At 34.4% G+C, this 24223-nt stretch overlaps 1 protein-coding gene across 1 annotated transcript in view; it reads left to right on the top strand.

Moving 5' to 3' along the window:
- LOC132556750 (uncharacterized) overlaps window positions 1-21909 on the top strand; it is a 49171-nt gene extending 27262 nt beyond the window's left edge. Inside the window, exons 15-31 of the mRNA XM_060221193.1 lie at window positions 676-849; window positions 1319-1543; window positions 1861-2121; window positions 2407-2517; window positions 3184-3558; window positions 5320-5586; window positions 6539-6664; window positions 8171-8249; window positions 8658-8785; window positions 9258-9349; window positions 9978-10122; window positions 10656-10790; window positions 17358-17564; window positions 18591-18770; window positions 20105-20287; window positions 20732-20908; window positions 21632-21909. Of these exons, the coding sequence (XP_060077176.1) occupies window positions 676-849; window positions 1319-1543; window positions 1861-2121; window positions 2407-2517; window positions 3184-3558; window positions 5320-5586; window positions 6539-6664; window positions 8171-8249; window positions 8658-8785; window positions 9258-9349; window positions 9978-10122; window positions 10656-10790; window positions 17358-17564; window positions 18591-18770; window positions 20105-20287; window positions 20732-20908; window positions 21632-21909 (3143 nt within the window). The remainder of the gene's footprint in view (window positions 1-675; window positions 850-1318; window positions 1544-1860; window positions 2122-2406; window positions 2518-3183; window positions 3559-5319; window positions 5587-6538; window positions 6665-8170; window positions 8250-8657; window positions 8786-9257; window positions 9350-9977; window positions 10123-10655; window positions 10791-17357; window positions 17565-18590; window positions 18771-20104; window positions 20288-20731; window positions 20909-21631) is intronic.
- Window positions 21910-24223: the final 2314 nt, after the last annotated feature.

The raw sequence follows: 24223 nt of genomic DNA, 5'->3' as shown, positions 1-24223 counted from the left end.
GTTGATAATGTTATTGAAAGTACGACTTATTTTGTTGAATAACTTACAAGTTTTAAAATAATGAGTCCATGCTTTTCCTCGGTTGGATTCAGTATTTACGTTCATTGCTTATTTATCATTTTGAAGTATTTCTGAGATTTCATTACAAATTAGGTCTATCTTATACCTCTCAAGTAACAGCAAGTTTTGGCGTTTAGCACCAGCTTGAATAAAACGATCATATGTTTTATGTGCTTGATACAGAAATCCTTTATTTGACCACATAATCTTGTACACACAATTATCATATGATTTCCGTTTCTTTTTTAAATATACCGATGGGATGTTTTTTATGTATTACATGTATTATGAAAGGACATCAGATAGATACCATAGATAAAGAGCCGAAATTACCTCAGATTTGACGTGGAAATATCCGTTTTCTCTTCTCAATATTTTCCTGAATAATTGATCATATGATAAAAAGCGTGTACAATAAATTCGTTCCCATTTGATTGTGATTGGTGAAACTCATAATAAGCCAGGCGCCAAACATTCATATCTCAATGATATAACCAACCATAACGTGTAATGTAGCTATGACTCTTGAAAAACATTGTCTAGTGCATCTTTAGAATTAGCTTGTTAAATATACAAATCGTGATTGCAATATTTTATTTCGTTTAATATCAACAGACAATACTTCATGTCCAACAACTGACTGGATTGGATACAGAAATAATTGTTATATGTTCGTCGATCGGGGAAAGAGTCAAGACGATTTGTACACTCACTGTGCCTCGTTAGGGGCCCATTTACTAACGATTAACGATGAAGCGGAACACAATTTCCTACGAATGGTTATCAAAGGTAAACGTATAGCTATCAAAATTAGACACAACCACGCCCATATAGCTAACTTCATCCTCGTAAATATAATTATCCCCTTTTTTGTCCCAAAACTGCTGTAACATAAATCAGAAGATTGATGTAACAGTAATATGGGATCAGTTTTTTGTTAAGAGTATAATTTCCTTGTGGTGGTGATTATTATTGTCAAGTCATGTTAAGGTTGTTTAAAGGTTGTTTTCCACTAATTTTAGGATCTTTTGAAATTTCCTTGTGGTGGTAATCATGGTTTTCAAGTCGTGTTAAGGTTGTTAACAGGTTGTATAAAGGTTGTTTTCCGCTAATTTTGGAATTTAACAACCCTCTTTTTTGACCCCTGAAGTTTTCTCATCCCCACTTAAACTTTTGATTTTTCAAATCTTTACTCCTGCCATGTAACATTTGATCTTTTCCAGATAGATATAAGCACCAATAATCTTATATTTTCAAGGTCATCCAAAGTATGCTCATACTCAAATTCGCATTGGTTTGGTGAATGAGTTTGCTATTGGCATCCCCACGTGGGCCACTGGATCACTACCCAGCTATTTTCCTTATCCATATCCGTCCCCTTCCCTTACATCGATTGTCATGGAGAGAACATCAATGTCTGATTACGGCTACAGTATGATCGATGCAGCCACAAACATATATGGTTTTTGCGAACTTGACAAACGTAAGTGACAATTTTGATAATGAATTTCCTAGTGAATATGATCATAAGTCAGTATTTATTGCTCTTCATAATCTGAAACAGATCGATGGTGAAAATTAGAGACACCAGGAAAAACATTGCCGATTACATGATTCTTATCCCCATGAACGCACTGTTTTTTTCCATGTATGTCGTACAAATGACGTTAGTCTCATAACACATATTGTTATTGAGAAGAAATATTTATTTGTTGCGGATGATTTTCAATCTGTGAAATAAGAACACAATTTTCGATTCCATTGTTTTCTCATAATTGTATTTACGAACTGTATTTTCAGAACACATGGGCTGTTTCGATATACCATCCAACATCCAACCAATCATGTCAAAGTACCATAATATGGAGTTAACACAATGTAAACAAATATGCATGGGAAATGTATCTCTGGAAGGGTTCGCCCTAATCAACCAAGAGGCATGTTATTGCACTGAATCTTTATTTGGACTAATGTTAAAGAACGAGTCCTCTTGCCATGTCACGTGTCCTGGTAACTCTTTGCAGGTGTGTGGAGATGGCGTGGTTAACGCCTACAAACTAGGTAAGATTTCATACCAGTACAGTAAGGCGTCATTTCAGAATTGTTTTTCAACTAAGCCACTGACGTGGTAAAGTAATATTACAATATTTATTATATAAACACTTTTTACGATTTCATTTTTGTGTCTTTAGCTTTGTTTTGTATATTGTTGTATGTTGTTATGTCCAGGCACATTACGATCCTCTCCACACTAAGTTATTGGCATGGATGTGGGTGCGCACCCCAAGAACAATCACCAGGAACAGCAGTCACTCTTGACGATTACATTTTTTAATATCGTTTCAGCGAAAGAAGATATTGCCAGCAATTGTTCTGCTTTACAAATGGCAGGTTTGTGGAAGAAAGGAACCTACCGGATAGGGGATTCAAATGAATCATGCAGCGAAAACTTATTTGGTCAGTATTTGTATCAAGCATTTGATTACTACCGCCATAAACCAAACCCTGTATCTCGGCTGCACACTTTCTCGCTGATTTTGTTTTTCATTTCATTAAAGTCATGTGTCAAAATTTAAACCTTACAGAATATGTGTGAGACTATGTTATCTTCCTTTCGAAGATCTTGGCAGTGATATTTAATGGGCTGTGCCCGCATTTTGAATAACGTCGCATGTTCAATATATGGACTTACTACAGTGTTAACGCAAACTCTAGTTAAGGATAATTGTACATTTGTTATTATCCAGCAATTAGTGTCGTTAGTTAAGTTTACTTTTAAACTCAAAACAAAAAGTTTCCATAATGTTGTTCGTCTACAAATTTGTTCCAGAGCGAGGGATATGAATAATGGTGACTTGCCGTTCTGATTTGCTTGGATTTTCGTGATTATACTTTTGGCCCAAAATATCATATTTATCATCTTGGAATAAGTAAAAATAACTTTGAGGTATATTGTTTATAAACAACGAAATTTAACATGCTGTTTTGTTATTAGGTATATAGAAATAATAATATTGAATAAAATGTCAACTTCCGAACCATGCCTCAAAATACAGCCATTACATTGTCATAGAGATATTCATCAATTACACTGTCTCATGTATGATTTGTTTTCATCCATAGACGATACCGAATGCTCAACGGGATGGCATGGCAAGGATGGGACTTGCTATAAATTTGCTTCATTAGAAGGAATGGCGTATAAAGATGCAGAAACGACATGTTTCCAAAATGGTGGATACCTCTTCTATCCACGGTCACCAGAAACTCGCCAAATGTTTATGGAAATACTGCCCTACATCTACAAGAATACAACTGGATTCTGGACTTCTGTGAAAGATGAATTGATGAATTCTTACCTGAGAGGAGGAGATGGATGGATTTATTTCAATGGGTCTGTGGTCAACGAAAACATTTATACCGTCTTCAACATGACCACTGGTTCATTTGACAATCACGCAAATGGGTCATTCGCCGTTATTTGCGAAAAATCAGCAGGTATGATGTAATAAATCTACTTTATTTGTACTTGTTTTCATATATAAAAACCACTTCTTTCTCCTTATGTAACAGTAAAAAAATCAGCAGATATTATTAGATTTCAAACCATAGCTTGTATTATCATATAATAGTCAAAAATATTTCTTCATTTTGATTCGAGCTGCTGTAAGTTATATTCAAGGTTTTTTTTTTATTCATCGCTATTTTTGAGAATGGAATGTAATTGCAAAACAATATATCTCAAATACAAAATTTATAGTTCGTCTTGCTTTACTCTGTGGAAAAATCGTGAAAATATGAACTAAAAATGACGAAAGAAAGAAAAAAAGATAAATTCAATATCTCAATACCCAGTCATGTAAGTTGATCATTGTAATTTTCAATTCGAATATCGTTGACAGAATTTTTGTCTAGTTGAGAAATATTATTTCATATTTTACATGTTAGACTTGTATCATGACACTAGTTTCTTTAATGAAATGTTCTCTGCTGTAGTTCTCTAGGCCGCCGCTCATTGCCGTATTCATAAAAAATATATTGTGCAATATCAATACTCCAATGACGTCAAATTTTTTACAACTGATTTTGTTGTATTTTGTAGAACATCATTTGTAGTGACAATTTGAGTATGATATTTTAACCTAATCGATCGAATATAGAGTCAACCTTTCCTAATTGCTATTTTAGCATATCCTACTTACGGTTCACCAACTTCTTAACCAACATCGACTGTCATAGTTCGCCACGATTAATTTACCACGTGTACTGTATAACTGAAGATAGTCGTGTATTCAGAGATTGGATCGTAGAAATATTAAATAAATATAGATATACATTTAAAAACGTATAAACTGTAATTTCAAATTATATAGAACAGGTGTTCATCTCATGACTTGTTTATTATTTATTGTTGTAATGGAGTACATAAGAAATAGTGAAATGTTCGAAACATCTGAGCAGCATTAATATTACTCAGAAAATTCTGCCGGTGTAGCCTTTTCCTGAGTATGTGTCACTAAACATTATACTTGATTGGAAACTTCATTCAGTATCACGAATTGTAACATGTGGGAGCAGTTATTATGCAAAGCTGTGTTTCAGATCATCATGTGTCCTAATTGTGTGAATAATGCATTATCCACAGCGAGTTACAAATGCTCCCAGATTTACAAATGCCAATAGGAATCAGACTGTATGATAAACGGCAAATGGCTGCACCAATAAAAATCTCTGAATGGTATTAATGTTACTACGGAATCCGTTATAAACAACGCTAATATACAACCAGTGGAAGAATTATGTGTGATAATGTACAAGATGGTTAATGTAGTCCTCTAAACATCACACATATACCTTCTACCGATTGTGTTTTAATAACTTATAAGGTTAAGTGTGTTATACGTTGTTTATACGCCTATAAAAAACAGCGTATTAAAACACACAAAAAATAATAATTTCACAATATTATTAATAAAATCTTGGTTTTCGTGGGATGGAAATGCTCTTTAGAACCTTCATTGACAATCATACATTGGCCTTAGTTTACATGTCGAGCATATAAATAAACGCACCAATTTATTCGGAACGTAATGATCTATACTTTTGAATACTGCTGTGACTTTATATAGATTGTAATAAAACTCTACTAAGTTTCATATAAAGTTACTGTATTTCATACGTTCATATGAAGGCTATATGGGACATACGTTAATTAATTTTAGATATGACTAATGCATGTGTATCTTCTCTTTCATTTAGGTTACGTCGGATGTAAACAGATTTCTGTGCTTTCCAGCCCGATCCTCAGTCCGTACAACCGAAATGACATGACTGCAACACAGTGTATACAGTATTGTATGGCGAATAACAGCGCCGAATACAGCATCATACAACATACGGAGTGCGGTTGTTATGCTTCAGTTACTGTGTTACTTTCAGCTAACACCACTTGTGGATCGTGCCTTGGATACAGCGCACAACCATGCGGATCATATTCCTCAAGCTCGTTTTCCATTTTTAAACTTTGTGAGTATCACATAAATTTTCCCTAATGTGAATTTTACATTTCTAAATAGCAATATGACTGCATCCCCAACATAATGTATTCACATGTCACAATTGATTTGTTATTCAAGGGTCTGTTCCCATTATCGCGATTTTCGTGCAAGAAGTCGTCACCTGACGGACAAATTCGTAACGCTGGGTTCAGAAATGCAGGTTGATGATAATTACCGGAAAGTTTCATAGTCGCTACTGTGACCTCGTTAAGAAATGTTATATCATTTTGGGCGATATAAAGCTAATTGTGTTGGATGCTCGTTAGTTTGCCTTTTGGATTCCGTTGCTGTATTTTCTTTATGTTTTGATAGGGCGAACAGATTTGAATATTGGGAATAAATTTACAATTTTACAATTTTAATTTTAAAATAACAGAGAATTTTAATTGATAGATAGTGATAAGAAATTTATAAATCTTTGATAACATTTGTCAAGTTATTTCGCAAGAGTGTATCACCATCATAACAGCAGAAGCTGCCGGGTCGATTGTAAATAATCTATCATACTGTGTGGATTTCTTTTCTGGAGCTGGACGTTATCTGCCAATCATTGATGATAACCTCATAATTTTTATTTTTTCATTTTAATACTATCGAAAATATTCCTCTTCATTGAAAAAGATATATCTATAATTGTCCCCACGGGGTTTACGACCCTTGCATTTTAAGAAGAATTTATTTAGTCGTCGGAGAGTAAAGAAAGAAAATGGTCAAATGGTTTATATAGTTGCCTCACATGTTTCACATCGAATGAAGAATATCTAATGCAAGATGCAAAAATGAGTTATGCAATCACCCTAGGTAAGTGAACTTTTCAATGTAGTTTGATTTTGATCCAGTGAGATGATAACTAAATTTTCCAATTATGTATTGTTTGATTTCTCAGTGACCACTGTAATATGTTTTGTTTTTGTGATTAGCACATTATAGATCAAACCTGGTGTCCAGTTGTATGGAGCTGTTCAATTCTGGTATCTGGATGTATGGTATCTTCAACATTCAACCTAAAGACAATGATCCGATCTTGGTGTATTGCTTCAAGGAAGGTTGGTAAAAAAAAGCTAAATTGTAAACTATTAAAAGAAATCATGATGAAAGTAAACGAGGAGAAAAGATTTCCGTTCATTTTAAAAATAACATCGCTTAACGACATCGTGATGAAGACTTATTATTGCCATTTCGTGGAGATTGTGTTCCTCTAATCTTTAGTTACAACCCACCATAAGTCATTAGCCTGAAGCACCTAATTGGTTGGTTTTTATTTTGTTCATTTTGTTCATTCCTTCATTTTCGATATTTGTTCATTGCGTTTAAAAGATTGAACAAAGATTACAAATGAATAGCACTTTTCAGTGTATACTTAAAAGCAGTGGAGCCAAATAATGACTGTTGCACCAGAAAGCTGTTTCGCCCTTCGAGGACTTCTCATTGATGCTGAGGCCTAATTATTGAATTCATGAGAGGCGAATGTGGAAAATCAAAAGATAACGAGCGAACTGTCAGAATTTATATTGGAAAATGCACCAGTCTCGTAATTCAAATTTGAACTTTGAGCTTTCCATATAACCGGTAATCTTTAAAGTTTTTTAAAGACTACCATGCACATGTGCACATTCTAAATCGTGTCAACAATCTAATGGCTTAAAATGTGACATTCAATTTACAGCAAACTTCGGGGACTAAAAGTCTACTAGCAGTGTTTATAAACTGTATTCCGACAAGTGTAACAAAACATACAAGTGAATAACACAATTCAATACATTTTTAGAATCAAATACAGTATAAGCTATCTGCATCATCGAGCTGTTTCGTCCTAGGTCTCGTCAGTGATTTTAAGTCCCATATCTGATACCTTTACAAAATCGTCAAGTACATGTGTATGTTTTGAATTGTTCCAAAGAATTAATACGTGGCATACATGTTAATTTTCTTTCTTTTGCGTGTTTATTACATTCGTTCTTTTACTCAGTCACTTCTAAAAACTTGTTAAAAACTACAGAACAGACGTTTTACATCTTGTCCGAAATGTCTACTTAATTTGTGCTTACCCCTTCAGTTGTTTCTCGTTTAATCATTATTTCAGTCGTTTGATACTTTCTCTGCCTTTGATTAGTATAAATCCTTTTTCTATCATTTAATCTTGTTATTGTCTTTATTCAAATCGTTTCCCCTGTGTTTGATCTATGACTTCCGTCACGTTTGATTTTATTACAAACTTTGTATTTTGTAAATATTTTTATTTTACAAACTTTATATTTTGTATCTCTTTAAACATTTTTTCCAATATCAATTTCATTTTGTTTTTACTTCCTTCTTTCTGTCCCTTGTATTTAATTGTTCCGTATTTGTGGTTATGCACGTCCAGGTTTAGGTTTTAGATTTGACACATATGTCTAGTTTTTGAAGGGCATTTTCCCCTTCTCATCCTTAACCCTGTTCTTTCTTTCATTGTGTTTTGTGTCTTTGAACATATCGTTTCCTTTAAGTTCAAATATTTTCCAAACGTGAAGAATTTTGACCCCTTACTTAAAATCTGTTTCTTCTTATTTCAGTGTTTAGTATCATAATAGTTCCAGAAAATCTTATTACGGCCAGCTCTTATCAACCTCTTCACGTACCTGCTTCCTCTAGGTAACTGCTACGTCTGTGTACTTTGGAAACAATTCTATTTAAATTGCAATTATTTTTATCACAGTATTTACTGGTCAAAACAATGCGTAAATGAGCTAATCAACATTCGCTCTTTTTCCAATACCTTACTACCACTGAAAAAAACACGATGGTTTATGTTTTTGATGTACAGGTCATTTATGTACAAATGTATATATTCACACGTCTATGTAACAGTTTTCTTACAGAGAAAATCATTTAAAAAATTCATTTCAATCATCCATATCACATTTAGTGTTTTAGGGTTTTCACTTTTCGTTGCAAATGTTGTAAAGTTAAAAGCAATGCAAAAATAGTATTTCATCAAGACAAAACTTCGACCTTGTGCCAGACAAATTTTGAATTATGAATGTTATCGTGATATTTCAGAGGACCACTTCTGCAAGCTGTGTTCAGCCCTGATTCCGTGTGGATCCCGGCTGAGAGCGGTGACCCGAATCCATGGCTACAAATAGACCTGACCAATGACTACTTAGTGACGGGAATTTTTACTCAAGGTTGTAGTCTGTCAGTAACATATCATAGACATAACATGTGAATAACGATACACGGCGTTCGATCGTTAATATTCCAAGTGATTACGCTATCGTTAAAGTTGTTTTCATTTGAGAACATCATATTACTTTTATTGACATAGTGGTTACACTTTCAGAACATTAATGTAATTCTCCTCGTCCTCTTTCAAAGCTTTCCTTGTTGGTCTTTCTTTTGTTAATCTGCAGGTAGTTTCTCGTTGGTTTAAATTAAGATATTTACATAAAAGCATTGTTTATGATTATATCCACATATTGGTATTTTCTGGCTGTTCTATCAAAATAACCTGATGATACAGTTTGAAATCGTGATCTACACATTATGTGTGTTTTGTTGTTTCGCTGATTGAATTATATACAGACATTGTTTGAAATGTCGTGTGGTTTCCTTAAAGCATGCTTTTTGATGGAGAAATCAATATCTTTCTTTCCCCAGGACGTCCTGATCCTAATAGTGAGCAATGGTCCTCGGCATTTGAAGTCAAATATGTGAGCACTGTCGATGCATCCTGGAAATCCATAGGTTCGGTAAGGACTCATTAGAATTTTTGTAAATTACACATTTAGGAATAGTTTTTTTTCTATGTACTATGTATTAGCACCAGTTGTGATTGAGAATTATTTCCTTTTAAATGATCCGCTGTTAGCTAGACAATGTTCATCATGAGAAGTTCACGATGCCGAAGTAGTTTTACCTTTATATGCTCTGCAAAAATAAACTTACATATATTTTGCTCGCTCAAACACAAAAATAAACTTACATATATTTTGCTCGCTCAAACACAAAAATAAACAAAACCAAAATCGTAATAACCATAAAGATTTTGTATATAACACCCATCTTGAATGAATGAGGTACTTTGGAATTTAATTTCACGAAACAGTTCCGATCAAAACTATTGTAAATGAACTCGTAAAAACACTTCCTGGGCACTAATCGATCAATTGTTAATCTCATTGTCTTTCATTGACTACTCCCACAGAACATCGAGTGTTGTTTTAAGTAAGCACCAATGTAACCGCGATATCTATCTCTCTCTGTCATTGATTTCCCATAATTTGTTATCTTATTGCAATGAAATATCACTCACCCGTTCTTGTGACAGAATACATATCTTTAATAACTTCCGTAACACCATAATTTTATCGTTTGCAGTTTCCTGGAAATAACGACAAAGCAAGTACCATTTCTATTTTTTTCCCTTCTCCGTTTGTGACGAAAATGGTCCGTGTATACCCAAGCGGAGCGGATATCGCACTCCGGTTAGCGGTGATCGGGACACTGATGTCAAATGTTGATTGTATGTATACAGTGTTTACACAGAACTTTTACTCCATGATTTACTAAGATGATGTAATAAAATAAGTCAAAATTAAAACTTTCGTATTACATTTTATACTGTACAAATCACAATTTCTGCCTATTATTTCTCGGAGCATTTTCTTCGAGTTGGTAATTTGAATAAGATAGATGTTATTATAGTTATTATAACACAAACAGTAGATGATTGAAATGTACATTAGTCGATTTTACTATATTTTGTTTAACGCTTTGTTATAGATGCCCGGGTTTATACCTCATTCTTTCATTCTGATCTGCTAAATTCCATGTCTTCTTTAGATTCCGTTTTGTTCTGATATTCATGAAGTCGGACCCCAAATCTCCTGCCCGTTTGTTTTCTCTTCATATTATATATAGCGGACGAAATACGCCAACTTTTAGGTGATATATTGTAAAACCCTATTAATATTATATCTCAATTTACAATGTTATAACAATTTTGTAGAGTAAAACATATTTTTTGTGATAAATGAAATTTTGTTTTTCATAAAGATGCAAGTACGAATATGGGATGCTATGCTGTCTTCAATACGACAAGTTCAACAGAGGTTCAACGTTACCCGAGCGTACTGTCTGATGACGAGTGTAAAACAGCATGTAACGTAACGGTACCCTTTTACAGTTACAGTAAGTATTTCTTATATCAACAATTTATGGCAAAACGGTACTCGTATATAGCGATTGTAGAAAGTAGATTTTATTCTATAGAGATGTGGGCATATTCACGCTGTTGATACATTAGAGGTGTTGATATGTTCACGTTGTTGATACATTAGAGATGTGGATATGTTCACGTTGTTAATACATTAGAGATGCGGATATGTTCACGCTGTTATTACATTAGAGATGTGGATATGTTCACGCTGTTATTACATTAGAGATGTGAATATGTTCACGCTGTTAATACATTAGAGATGTGGATGTGTTCACGTTGTTGATACATTAGAGATGTGGATATGTTCACGTTGTTGATACATTAGAGATGTGGATGTGTTCACGCTACATTAGAGATGTGGATATGTTCACGCTGTTATTACATTAGAGATGTGGATATGTTCACGCTGTTATTACATTAGAGATGTGAATATGTTCACGCTGTTAATACATTAGAGATGTGGATGTGTTCACGTTGTTGATACATTAGAGATGTGGATATGTACACGCTGTTGATACATTAGAGATGTGGATATGTTCACGTTGTTGATAAATTAGAGATGTGGATATGTTCACGCTGTTAATACATCAGAGATGTGGATATGTTCACGCTGTTGATACATTAGAGATGTGGATATGTTCACGCTGTTGATACATTAGAGATGTGGATATGTTCACGTTGTTGATAGATGTGGATATGTTCAGGCTGTTGATACATTAGAGATGTGGATATGTTCACGCTGTTATTACATTAGAGATGTGGATATGTTCACACTGTTAATACATTAGAGATGTGGATGTGTTCACGTTGTTGATACATTAGAGATGTGGATATGTTCACGTTGTTGATACATTAGAGATGTGGATATGTTCACGTTGTTGATAAATTAGAGATGTGGATATGTTCACGCTGTTAATACATTAGAGATGTGGATATGTTCACGCTGTTGATACATTAGAGATGTGGTTATGTTCAGGCTGTTGATACATTAGAGATGTGGATATGTTCACGTTGTTGATACATTAGAGATGTGGATATGTTCACGCTGTTAATACATTAGAGATGTGGATGTGTTCACGTTGTTGATACATTAGAGATGTGGATATGTTCACGTTGTTGATACATTAGAGATGTGGATATGTTCACGCTGTTGATACATTAGAGATGTGGATATGTTCACGCTGTTAATACATTAGAGATGTGGATGTGTTCACGTTGTTGATACATTAGAGATGTGGATATGTTCACGTTGTTGATACATTAGAGATGTGGATATGTTCACGCTGTTGATATATTAGAGATGCGGATATGTTCACGCTGTTATTACATTAGAGATGTGGATATGTTCACGTTGTTGATACATTAGAGATGTGGATATGTACACGCTGTTGATACATTAGAGATGTGGATATGTTCACGTTGTTGATAAATTAGAGATGTGGATATGTTCACGCTGTTAATACATCAGAGATGTGGATATGTTCACGCTGTTGATACATTAGAGATGTGGATATGTTCACGTTGTTGATAGATGTGGATATGTTCAGGCTGTTGATACATTAGAGATGTGGATATGTTCACGCTGTTATTACATTAGAGATGTGGATATGTTTACGCTGTTGATAGATGTGGATATGTTCACGTTGTTGATATATTAGAGATGTGGATATGTTCACGCTGTTGATACATTAGAGATGTGGATATGTTCACGTTGTTGATACATTAGAGATGTGGATATGTTCACGCTGTTGATACATTAGAGATGTGGATATGTTCACGCTGTTGATACATTAGAGATGTGGTTATGTTCACGCTGTTGATACATTAGAGATGTGGATATGTTCACGTTGTTGATACATTAGAGATGTGGATATGTTCACGCTGTTGATACATTAGAGATGTGGATATGTTCACGTTGTTGATACATTAGAGATGTGGATATGTTCACGTTGTTGATACATTAGAGATGTGGATATGTTCACGCTGTTGATACATTAGAGATGTGGATATGTTCACGTTGTTGATACATTAGAGATGTGGATATGTTCATGCTGTTATTACATTAGAGATGTGGATATGTTCACGCTGTTGATACATTAGAGATGTGGATATGTTCACGTTGTTGTTAGATGTGGATATGTTCAGGCTGTTGAAACATTAGAGATGTGGATATGTTCACGCTGTTGATACATTAGAGATGTGGATATGTTCACGCTGTTGATACATTAGAAATGTGGATATGTTCACGCTGTTGATACATTAGAGATGTGGATATGTTCACGTTGTTGATACATTAGAGATGTGGATATGTTCACGCTGTTAATACATTAGAGATGTGGATATGTTCACGCTGTTGATACATTAGAGATGTGGATATGTTCACGCTGTTGATACATTAGAGATGTGGATATGTTCACGCTGTTGATACATCAGAGATGTGGATATATTCACGCTGTTGACACATCAGAGATGTGGATGTGTTCACGTTGTTGATACATTAGAGATGTGGATATGTTCACGCTGTTGATACATTAGAGATGTGGATATGTTCACGTTGTTGATACATTAGAGATGTGGATATGTTCACGTTGTTGATAAATTAGAGATGTGGATATGTTCACGTTGTTGATAAATTAGAGATGTGGATATGTTCACGTTGTTGATACATTAGAGATGTGGATATGTTCACGTTGTTGATACATTAGAGATGTGGATATGTTCACGCTGTTGATACATTAGAGACGTGGATATGTTCACGCTGTTGATACATTAGAGACGTGGATATGTTCACGTTGTTGATACATTAGAGACGTGGATATGTTCACGCTGTTGATACATTAGAGATGTGGATATGTTCACGTTGTTGATACATTAGAGATGTGGATATGTTCACGCTGTTGATACATTAGAGATAGAGATGTGGATATGTTCACGTTGTTGATACATTAGAGACGTGGATATGTTCACGTTGTTGATACATTAGAGATGTGGATATGTTCACGCTGTTGATACATTAGAGATGTGGATATGTTCACGTTGTTGATACATTAGAGATGTGGATATGTTCACGCTGTTGATACATTAGAGATGTGGATATGTTCACGTTGTTGATAGATGTGGATATGTTCACGCTGTTGATACATTAGAGATGTGGATATGTTCACGTTGTTGATACATTAGAGATGTGGATATGTTCACGTTGTTGATAGATGTGGATATGTTCACGCTGTTGATACATTAGAGATGTGGATATGTTCACGCTGTTGATACATTAGAGATGTGGATATGTTCACGCTGTTGATACATTAGAGATGTGGATATGTTCATGTTGTTGATACATTAGAGATGTGGATATGTTCACGTTGTTGATACATCAGAGATGTGGATATATTCACGCTGTTGATACATTAGAGATGTGGATATGTTCACGTTGTTGATACATTAGAGATGTGGATATGTTCACGTTGTTGATACATCAGAGATGTGGATATGTACACGCTGTTGATACATTAGAGATGTGGATATGTTCACGCTGTTAATACATTAGAGATGTGGATATGTTCACGTTGTTGATACATTAGAGATGTGGATATGTACACGCTGTTATTACATTAGAGATGTGGATATGTTCACGTTGTTGATATATTAGAGATGTTGATATGTTCACGCTGTTGATATACGGATATGTTCATATTGTTGATGCTTCAAAGGTGTATATATTTAGGCTGTTGATAGTTCAGATAGGTGGGTATGTCCACGTTATTTGTACTTCATGTGAATAAGTTGAACATATTGGTAATTTCAGTAAGTTCCGAAATGTTGCATTGCTTCCACGCTCTATTGTTTCATAATGTTTTACGTGCATGTTACGTTGTGTTTTACAATGCGTCAGATCAAGTAGACGTGTAAAAATGGAAATCATATTTAAAAACTTGATAACGCTATATCTCATTGTTACAACAAGCTTGGAACAGCAATATATAATACATGTTCCTGTTTCTAATTCTCGTTCAATTTACTTTTCATTTAGGATCTTCGGAGTTTTTATGCAGTTGTCACACAAAATTCACGTATGGCGCACTCAGCCCTCCCTGTGGAAGCTCCGTAAATTTTGCAGCTGAAGTTCACAGACGTTATGGTAAAAAGTGTTGCCGAGCATAGAAAATTGGATAATTTTGTACAAGAGACACTCACGCTATGAAACGCTAAATCGCTCGTTCTATCTGTTGTGACATCATACTAAAAACAACGCCATATAAAAGAATCTTTCTGACGTTAATCAAATATAGGTAATATAGTCGAACCAAGGAAAAAAGAAATGAAAGAAAAATATCCTATTGACCCGTATATGTTGTAGATCGATTAATGTTCAGTAAAGGTAATCTATCAGGCACGATGATTAGGAATTTACTTCCGCGAATGAAACTAGCTTGTAAAATGCTTGCTTACTGAATAAGCATTAGTCCGTGAGTTGAGAATACCTCACTCTGATTGTGGTAAATGAATATCTTCTTTTATCCTTTTGGACATTGAGATAAAAACAATATAACAATGAAAAGAAGTTAAAGTGCCGCTATTTCATTATTTCATACTAATGCTCTGAAAGAAAGGTTTGTTAGGGTATAAAAAGTAATCCTCATCTCATTAAAAGCATAAATACATCTGTCCAGCGTAATAAAATAAGTGGTCTTATCTGTACTGCATTGTTTGTAAACACGTGATTTGTATATATATTAACAATATTAGTTTTACAACAATGATAATTGCAATCTCGTCTGGCTCTTCAACCAAATCTTTGTCAAAGTTACTAACCACCATTCTTAGTACTATGAAATCTGGGGTACAGTCTTAATGTGATACTGTTTACCCAAGAAGTGTCCTTAATAGTATGTGGATTTTAAAGACCTTCAAAGAACTTTTGATAATTTTCAATACCCCCTTTAAAAAATTTCTATAAGAATTTTTTTCCACTCTGTTATCACAATACTCCATTCCAAAGAGAAAGAACGTTTTCTTATTATGAGAGTTTTCTTTCCAAGAATGTGACCGCCGGTACAAACATTATGTACTATACTGAAATGTGTTTCGTGAAAAAACAGTTGCAAATCAAAGAAGAAATATACGGAGAATGTAGTCACAAAAATGATCTTTTTTTATGAGAACATCTTCGTCGGGTTTGGTAAGATCTTCCAACAGATCATTGGCATACATATGGAAACTAACAGTTTTTTTTTTGTTTTTTTTTTTATACGAGCCTGAATTTATTGAAGAGCTTATCAAAACGTCGCAAAGACCTTTCAAAGTCGTATAATTTCATTTTCAGATAAATTCACAAGGTCTCTCCTCTAAAGAACAAGAAATTTATTGAACATATACATCGTATAAACCTATCCGAATTGGAAATTAGGGACACCATATACTCTTCTACATCAGCCGCTTAGCTAGATATTTTCCTTCAACAAAATTAACATGGACAGCTTTCCACCATGCTGTTTGATAAGCGTGATGATTTTTCAATTTCTCTATTGTGAATTTTCCATTTCTGTATAGCTGTACTCGTGCTCCACCAGCCTATGGTCTTTACGTATCGATATTCAATGGCCTGTCCTATTATTATGAGTTTCGGACACACTCGTAACACTGGGTTTCAAAAGTTGATGAAAATTATGGGGAAGTATTACGGTCGTCATAAAGATCTTGCTGGGAAATGTTTTATTCCGTTATGAAGCTTGACGTGTTTGATGCTCGTTAGTTTGTCGTTTGGTTCCGTTGTTGTACACCTTGTTCTTATTTGAGAACGTGATATTACTTACATGGATTGATCAAGGTTTACATGGCGGGTGTCGTCGATGAAACTGAAGACGCTTAGTCCTCCGGAACACCTGGTCTTGCTCTACCTTTACTTTTTCGAGAGTATCCGTGTAATCTTTCTTTTATTCTTAGTTTGTCTTAGTTTTATTGAATTTGAGTTACGATATGATTATGTTCACATGTTAGTAAAATAAAAACAAAATAAAAACTTAATATGCTCTCAGAATTTTGTTTTGCTGTTTGCGTTGACGATTACGTCACCCCTGTTTTCAATACAATATGACTATTCTATTGAACTCATTCCAACGATGTGAATTAGGATTTATTTTCTATTCCTGTATAGAAGTGTATCATACAGTGCGGGTAACTACATGTTTTATGACCTACAGTGAAAATGTGTAGGTTACCAGTAAGTCTTAGTCCCGGGCTGCCATTCTTCAATATCCCATTCAAGGCAATAAGCATTCGACTTAGATATATCGATCTCGAACACGTACAGGTAGAAAGGCAGAATTCTGTTATTAAGTCATGGAACGTTTATTCAAAAGATTCATTACTCATGATAGTCTTTGTTATACGTAATTCATACGCGTCCCGAGGTCATTTTTTTTTTTAGAAAAGAAATTCTATATTGAGAATGAAAGGACGTGGTGTGACATTGAAGACTTTGTATTGATTTCAGCAATAGTGTAACAGAAATAACCTTTTCCGTTTATTTGTTTATGCAGATGTGAATTGCAATGCACCGAATGGTGTTCAAAACAGCGTCAACAAGACGACATTTGCGCATGTGCAGGGAGTATTTACTGTATCGTCGACTGTACAATTCACCTGTGAGGAAGGACACGAGTTCTACCTGGATAACACCACCACCAGGAACGTCACATGTGGAGATGACTATGCGTGGCATGGAGATCTAGGCGACCATTGTACAAGTACGTCGATTTATCATGCTACACAGAAAATATCTTAATATCAAATAACAAATCTAACTTCAGAATCAAGATTTTAAAAAGAGAATCGATATAAGCGATATGGAAGTTGTCTTCTGTTTCCTTTAAGACATCGAGATGTGAATATTGGTCATTCAAAGTAAGTTGCATCACATTTCCGATGATAAAAGGTTTAACAATAACACAAATTACTTTTGAGATTCGCCCACATCTGTTTTTTTTCATACCGCAAAGAAAATACCTTCCAATAATGAAATAATGAAATGTTATCGTGTTTTTTCGTGAATGAGAGAAGGGGAGGGGGAGAGAGAGGGGGGAGGGGGGGAGTGAGAGAGGGGGAGGGGGGAGTGAGAGAGGGGGGAGGGGGAGGAGAGGGAGTGAGAGAGGGGGGGGGGGAGTGGGAGAGAGAGGGGGAGGGGGGAGTGAGAGAGGGGGAGGGGGGAGTGAGAGGGAGGGACAGAGAGAGAGAAATTGAACTTTCTTTTCCCCGAATATTTATTGATTTATGAGATTTATTGAAAACTGTTTGGAGTTCTTTCATATCCACATTCCATAAATTCTTGGATGAGCAAAAAGATAAGACAATAAGTTGTGATTGATATAACCGCAACACTAGTCGAATTTAACTTAATAATACTATAGAGATTCGACTCCGCATACATATGGCCTTCTAATTAGGCACATTGTTTTTAAGACAGTTGATTGTAGTGATATTATCATCGCTAAATTTTTTATTGCAGTTATTACTCTTTGATCAAGCAGAGACGATAACTGGATTATTTCATGCAATTTTAATTGTACAAATCCGATTCCATTGTCACGATCAATACTAATTCTCAGCAATTTAACATTATATTTTTCTCTCACTCGTCAAGCGTAATCGGCGTTTGAAGCAGTGATGAATATCAACGTATTAGTCATATTAAGGTATACAAGAAATATAGAGAAAGCGGATTAATTTTAGCGAAATGTTGTTCACTTTTAATTATTCTTGTTACATGTTTGAAGTTATCAGCTGTCCAGACTTTACCTTTCCTAATGGTACGATCAGCACAACGAATCGTATCTACAATACTGAGGTAGTCCTCACCTGTAACACTGGATTCGCCTTAGTTGGAAGTTCAACACAGGATACTATCAAATGCCAAGCAGACAAAGCCTGGAACAGCACCATTCCCGTCTGTGAAGGTAAGACGCTGTAGCTGGAAAATTTTGGATTAGATTGACTTGTTGCTAAGAAAGTGACCCTTGTCCGTCTGTCATTTAAAATTACACATCTTACTATGTCATGTTAAGACAAGCGTGTTTTTTTCCACTTTGGATTTTTTTTTTCTAAGGATACAATCTATATATTAATTTCATTCAAGCAACAATAGCAAACAACACACATCTGTATCATTTTATTACATTTTTTGTCACAGAAATAAAGAAAAATATGGATTTAATAAACATAAGATCTCGCATGAATTTTCATTCCATATTAGATGTTATTAAAATGGTCTTAGACGTAAACGCCAATGCTAACTACATTTAAAATCTTAGAGAGGATTTTAAAGTCAAGATGTGGAGAACATAACCAAATGGATGCAACTATTTTAATTCACGACGTAATGTCATTATGACATCACAATCGACTTCAGACGAGCACAGCCAATGAAACATGCATCATATTAGTGGTACATACCAATTATATTACGTTGGCGAATGCACTGAATAACAGGCGAATTATGTGATGAGAAAATCCTGTAGTGATGTATAATAGCTTTCCCAGATATTATATAAACCTGGCAGTTTTGAACAATCATAGCAGAGATAACTAGTCACTGCATTGATTTGTGGCGATTTTCCTGGTCGGATATGTCTGAAGCGAAGGTTGAATAAGGTGGTTTTCCATCAAGTGTTGTCCGTGTGTATTTCGGATTTTCTTTTCAATTTTATAAGCGAGTGTGACCACATATTTTTAAACATGTTATAAAAAGAGAATTAAATGGTCTCCCCATTAAATGGAAATATTCGTATGACAAATTTTTTCTATGTACATATTTCACTCGTACTATATCCTCTATTTTACTTCATCATTCAGAATTGTTACCTAAATTCAATACAAAAGCTACAAAGAAAATATCATCATGTCAACAGAATCTTAATCTAAACTCAGTGTCGATGCAAGTAGGGCAAAGTATCAAACAAAATAAGGATTTACACAGAAACCAGAAGTATTGGGACAATAAGACCATGTGTTCCCGAAGAGTAAACATCTTCTACTTCATTGACAATACCTACCATTTAAATCTTTGTCAATCCACGTAAGTAATATCACGTTATACAACGAAAACAACATGCAAACTAACGAGCATCAAACACCTCCAGCTTCATATCGTACAAAGAAATAGCATGTATCTCAATGAGATCACTGTGATGACCGTAAAATGTCCCCACACCCTGTGTTGTGAATTTGTTTTTCGGTTGTCAAAATGCTCTAACACTCTGACATTTTATGTTGTATTTGATGACGTGGATAGTGATCGACTGTGGAACTCCGCCTGCTATTGTTAACACTGTGCTGACGGATGGTTTACACACCTACGGAGCCAATGTTACCTACACATGTTTCCAATATATGCACTTTTTCTCGGACGTCTACAATCTGACTTCCCAATGCAGACATGACGGCCAATGGGAGCTTATCGCATCAGAATGCACGTGTGAGTACACAAAATAGAATACAATTTTAATCAATGCTACTGTTAACGTATTTAGCGATAACCTTAATACGCTAAAATAAGTTTATCATTGTATTAATTTGTCAAAAAACGGCAATACGCTTATAATTCCATTGTGCCAAATAAGTATGTTTACAATATCAGTTTCTGATAATAATTTCGGAAATATACAGCATTAATAATTGAGAAATTTGTGTCCATCTTTAACGAAAGAAACATTCTTTGATGCAAATAACTCTTACAGATACATTTGTTTTTAACGGGAACAGCACATGTCATTTTTTGACATTTGTACGATACTTCATATGTGTTGATCCTAAATTTTCTAGAATATTTCGGTATTTATCCGTTTATCACTGTATTGAATAAACCTCATTGAATCAAAATGTTTATCAGTAATATACGTTTACATCAATCTCTTGACAGTGTATATGTGTAGGGATCCTCCAACTCTCGAGCAGGCAACAATAGAACGTATTAACACATCGATCGCTACATACACCTGCCCAAAATACCATCACTTCCCTGACGGTAGTACAATCAAAACGATCACCTGCAACGAGAGTTTCGTCTGGGAAACAACAACAGAGTGTACCTACAACGGTAAGCTTTATTGTGTCTCAATGCATCTATCTCTTAGTTACACTTGACAATTATATAAATTGAGTAAATGGGCTAGTGCACCTCTCCATCTGGATTCTGACATTTCTTTCGAATGCTTCTTTGATGTATATTGCTCAGTTTCCTTCTAGATTTCAACATTTTACGCCCTTTGCATGCATCATTGACGAGTCCTAGAATGACAATCCAGCTGTATGATGAAGCTGAATTCATTTTTTGGTTCTATCTTATCCTAAATTTTACTTAAAGACGCTATTCATTTGTGTATCTTTGTACTGTCTTTAAGATAACAGGTTGTAGACACTACTGGTGGACTTTAAGTCCCCGACCTGTGTTATAACCAGCATGCCAACTTTTAATTCATTCGAATAGTGACATGGTTCAGAATATACACATGTACTCGACATTGTCCTTAAAATATCTTATATGCTATAACTATGAAACTGATTGAATTATGTGGCCAGTGGACCTACACATTTAGATTTTGTCATTTCTTTAAATCACTGGATTTTCTTCAGACGCCTCATACACTTCAAAATTTAGGACAAAACAGCTGTATGATGTAGTTTAATTCATTGCTTGACTCTACTGTTTGAACATAAATTTGTATTTAAAGATTCTATTCACTTGTGTGTCTTTTGAACTATCATTGAGAACACAAATTAAGTAGCTGATGACTTAATTTTGATTATTTTTCTCTTTTAGACACTGGAGTTATTCTAAAGGAAGCTTTAATCACTTTCATCGACTCTAAGCTTCGCCAGACATCATCCACTCTGATTGAGTCGGTACGGAGTGATAGCACTATTGAATGCGGAGACCTATGTCTGAGAAATATGTACTGTGAAGCATTTAACCATAACAAAGAACTGACAGACACTGTGAACTGTAAACTTTTTAGTAAATTGATACCTAGTGACAGTTTCTTAACCTCAGTAGATTGGCAGTATTTCCAGGTGTATGACCTAGCATATTTTCCTTAAGAAATGTCCAAAAACTGCAATAGTTGATCAATTATATATGTTATATCAAGGACAGAAGCCACAGAAAGCTTTCAGCAAGGTTGTAATGCCAGTTGTGTGTAAGAGATTATAATCAAAACCACAACATGATATCATAGGTACTTGCAATATCGAGACCATGAAACATCTTAATCATCAAGTAGGATCAGACAGGTATGGTGTCTAGCAATGTATATAAATATTGTTGGTTATTTATTTCATAATGTAGTTTTAGATAGAATAGGTCATCCTCTACATCATATATGTAGATTTGTAGATTTGTCTCTCAAATAGGGATATATCCAAAATAATTACACCAAACCTTTAAGCAAATGATGTTTTAGGGAAAACGTTAAACATACATGGAATTCCATTATAAGTACTATGTTCAAAGTACCACTTTTTGGCTGTTGATCCCAACCTCTAATGTAACAGAACCCATTCACACTTACTAACAGTACTTGAAGCTTGCTAGCACTTGTTAGGGTATTGACAAGACACTCGCGCTGAAGTTCATCATAACATGAAATTTTCGATACAAATTCTCTGCCATCTTCGCTTCCACCTTGCCTAACTACTTGTGGTTGCTAAGCTTCAGTGTTATCAGAGATGCAACTCCCCCTACGTTATCATACATCCAAAAGATATCAAGAAACAATGTTAGTCTGTACATAGAATATAACAGCGAAGAAACTTAACAAGTTGTCATACATGCAAGTACCTGGCGTTAAAGACATATGAAACTTACAAAATTGAATTATGGAGATGGTGAACCTTCTTATCTAGGTTTTCACACTTATTTTTCACGTTTTGAATTTTTGTCATTTGCCTCCTTAGCTCAAACAATGAAGACCCTTAGCATCACTGACAAGTCCATGAAGGACAAACCAGCCGTATGATGGAGTTTTATTTTTTGTTTGGCTCTACTGTATCTACCTCTAAATTGGTACTTAAAAGTTGCTATTCACTTGTGTCTTTTGAACAATTTAAGAGTAAATGGATCATTTTGATTACATATTGATTTTTTATCCAGAGAGCATTACGGTAGTCGAACTGATCAATAATATCTAACTGTAATGAAACAGTTTGATTCATTAAAACTCTTAAATTACATGTCTAAGAAACAAGGTAGTATATTTACAGTTAAATGATCTATGTTTGCTATATCTTTATCTAAGGTTTGTTGAGAAAATCATTAAAAAAAAAGAAATTTTAGTCGGCAAGTGTTAATTTTCATATTTACAAATATCATTATTCCAACTTATGCAAACCATGTTCTTGTATTTCTTTGTTTTATTTTGTAACTAAAACTCCCAGTCAGAGATATTTGTATTAAACATGAACTTCAGCAAAACTTTGTTCATTCTTAACTTTTTACTGCTCATTCAAAAATGTTTTATTTAATCTGACTTCACTTGGTTCTCATCCTAACTACACATTTTTGTGGTTTAACTACTTTTAGGTGCTCTTGATAATCTCTTTTTTCTTTTAACAACATGTATTTTCAGCCATCAATCACATCTTCATTTGTAGATTTACATTATATTGAATCAAATATTGCAGATAAATATTATTAGAGAAGCAGGAGTGTTACCATCAAAAAATAGAACTGTAGAAGAAAAACAATATTGTAAACAGCTTACTTAGTGTAGTCTTTGGTTTGATAGTTTTTACATTAAATATGTTTTAATGACTTGATAACACAATGTATTGTGCTGCAAACTTTGGGTAGGTATCTAAAAACTTTATCTATATGCCAGTAAACATTCAAATTGTGTCTAATATCTCTATTTCAAAAGTCTGCTTTGTCAGTCATCTTTGGTAGCAAAAATGTATATACTGATATGAGTATTTCCTTGGATAAATCTTATTTAATAAATAATTTTAAAGAGATCAGGCATTCATGAATCTATTTTAAAACAAGATAAAGTAGAACATACTTTTCAAATCAATTAATTACAAAACTCTGAAGCAACAATCTTAACTTTTTAATATGATATTGTAACAATACATTTTATGTGTGTAGATATTTCATCAAAGTTTCAACTCTAACTCAAATATAGTTTTTCTATAATCAATGAAAATTGATAGCCATCGTCTACATAGATCATGAATGATCTGATGATTGTGAACTTCAATCACTTTACATGAAAATGAGGTATAACCTTTTACACAGATGCTAAGGTTTCTTTCAATAACAAGATAATGCCATCAGATGTTAAATCAATACCTCTAACTATGTGTATCTTGTGACATATCTACACCTGATGCTTGAAAAGTTCATGTCTTGTAATTG

The sequence above is a fragment of the Ylistrum balloti genome, unplaced genomic scaffold (genome assembly GCF_031769215.1).
Source record: "Ylistrum balloti isolate Yb309-2 unplaced genomic scaffold, AGI_CSIRO_Ybal_v1 Utg370590, whole genome shotgun sequence".
Classification (NCBI taxonomy): Eukaryota; Metazoa; Mollusca; class Bivalvia; order Pectinida; family Pectinidae; genus Ylistrum; species Ylistrum balloti.
This window is presented reverse-complemented; position numbering and strand designations above follow the sequence as displayed.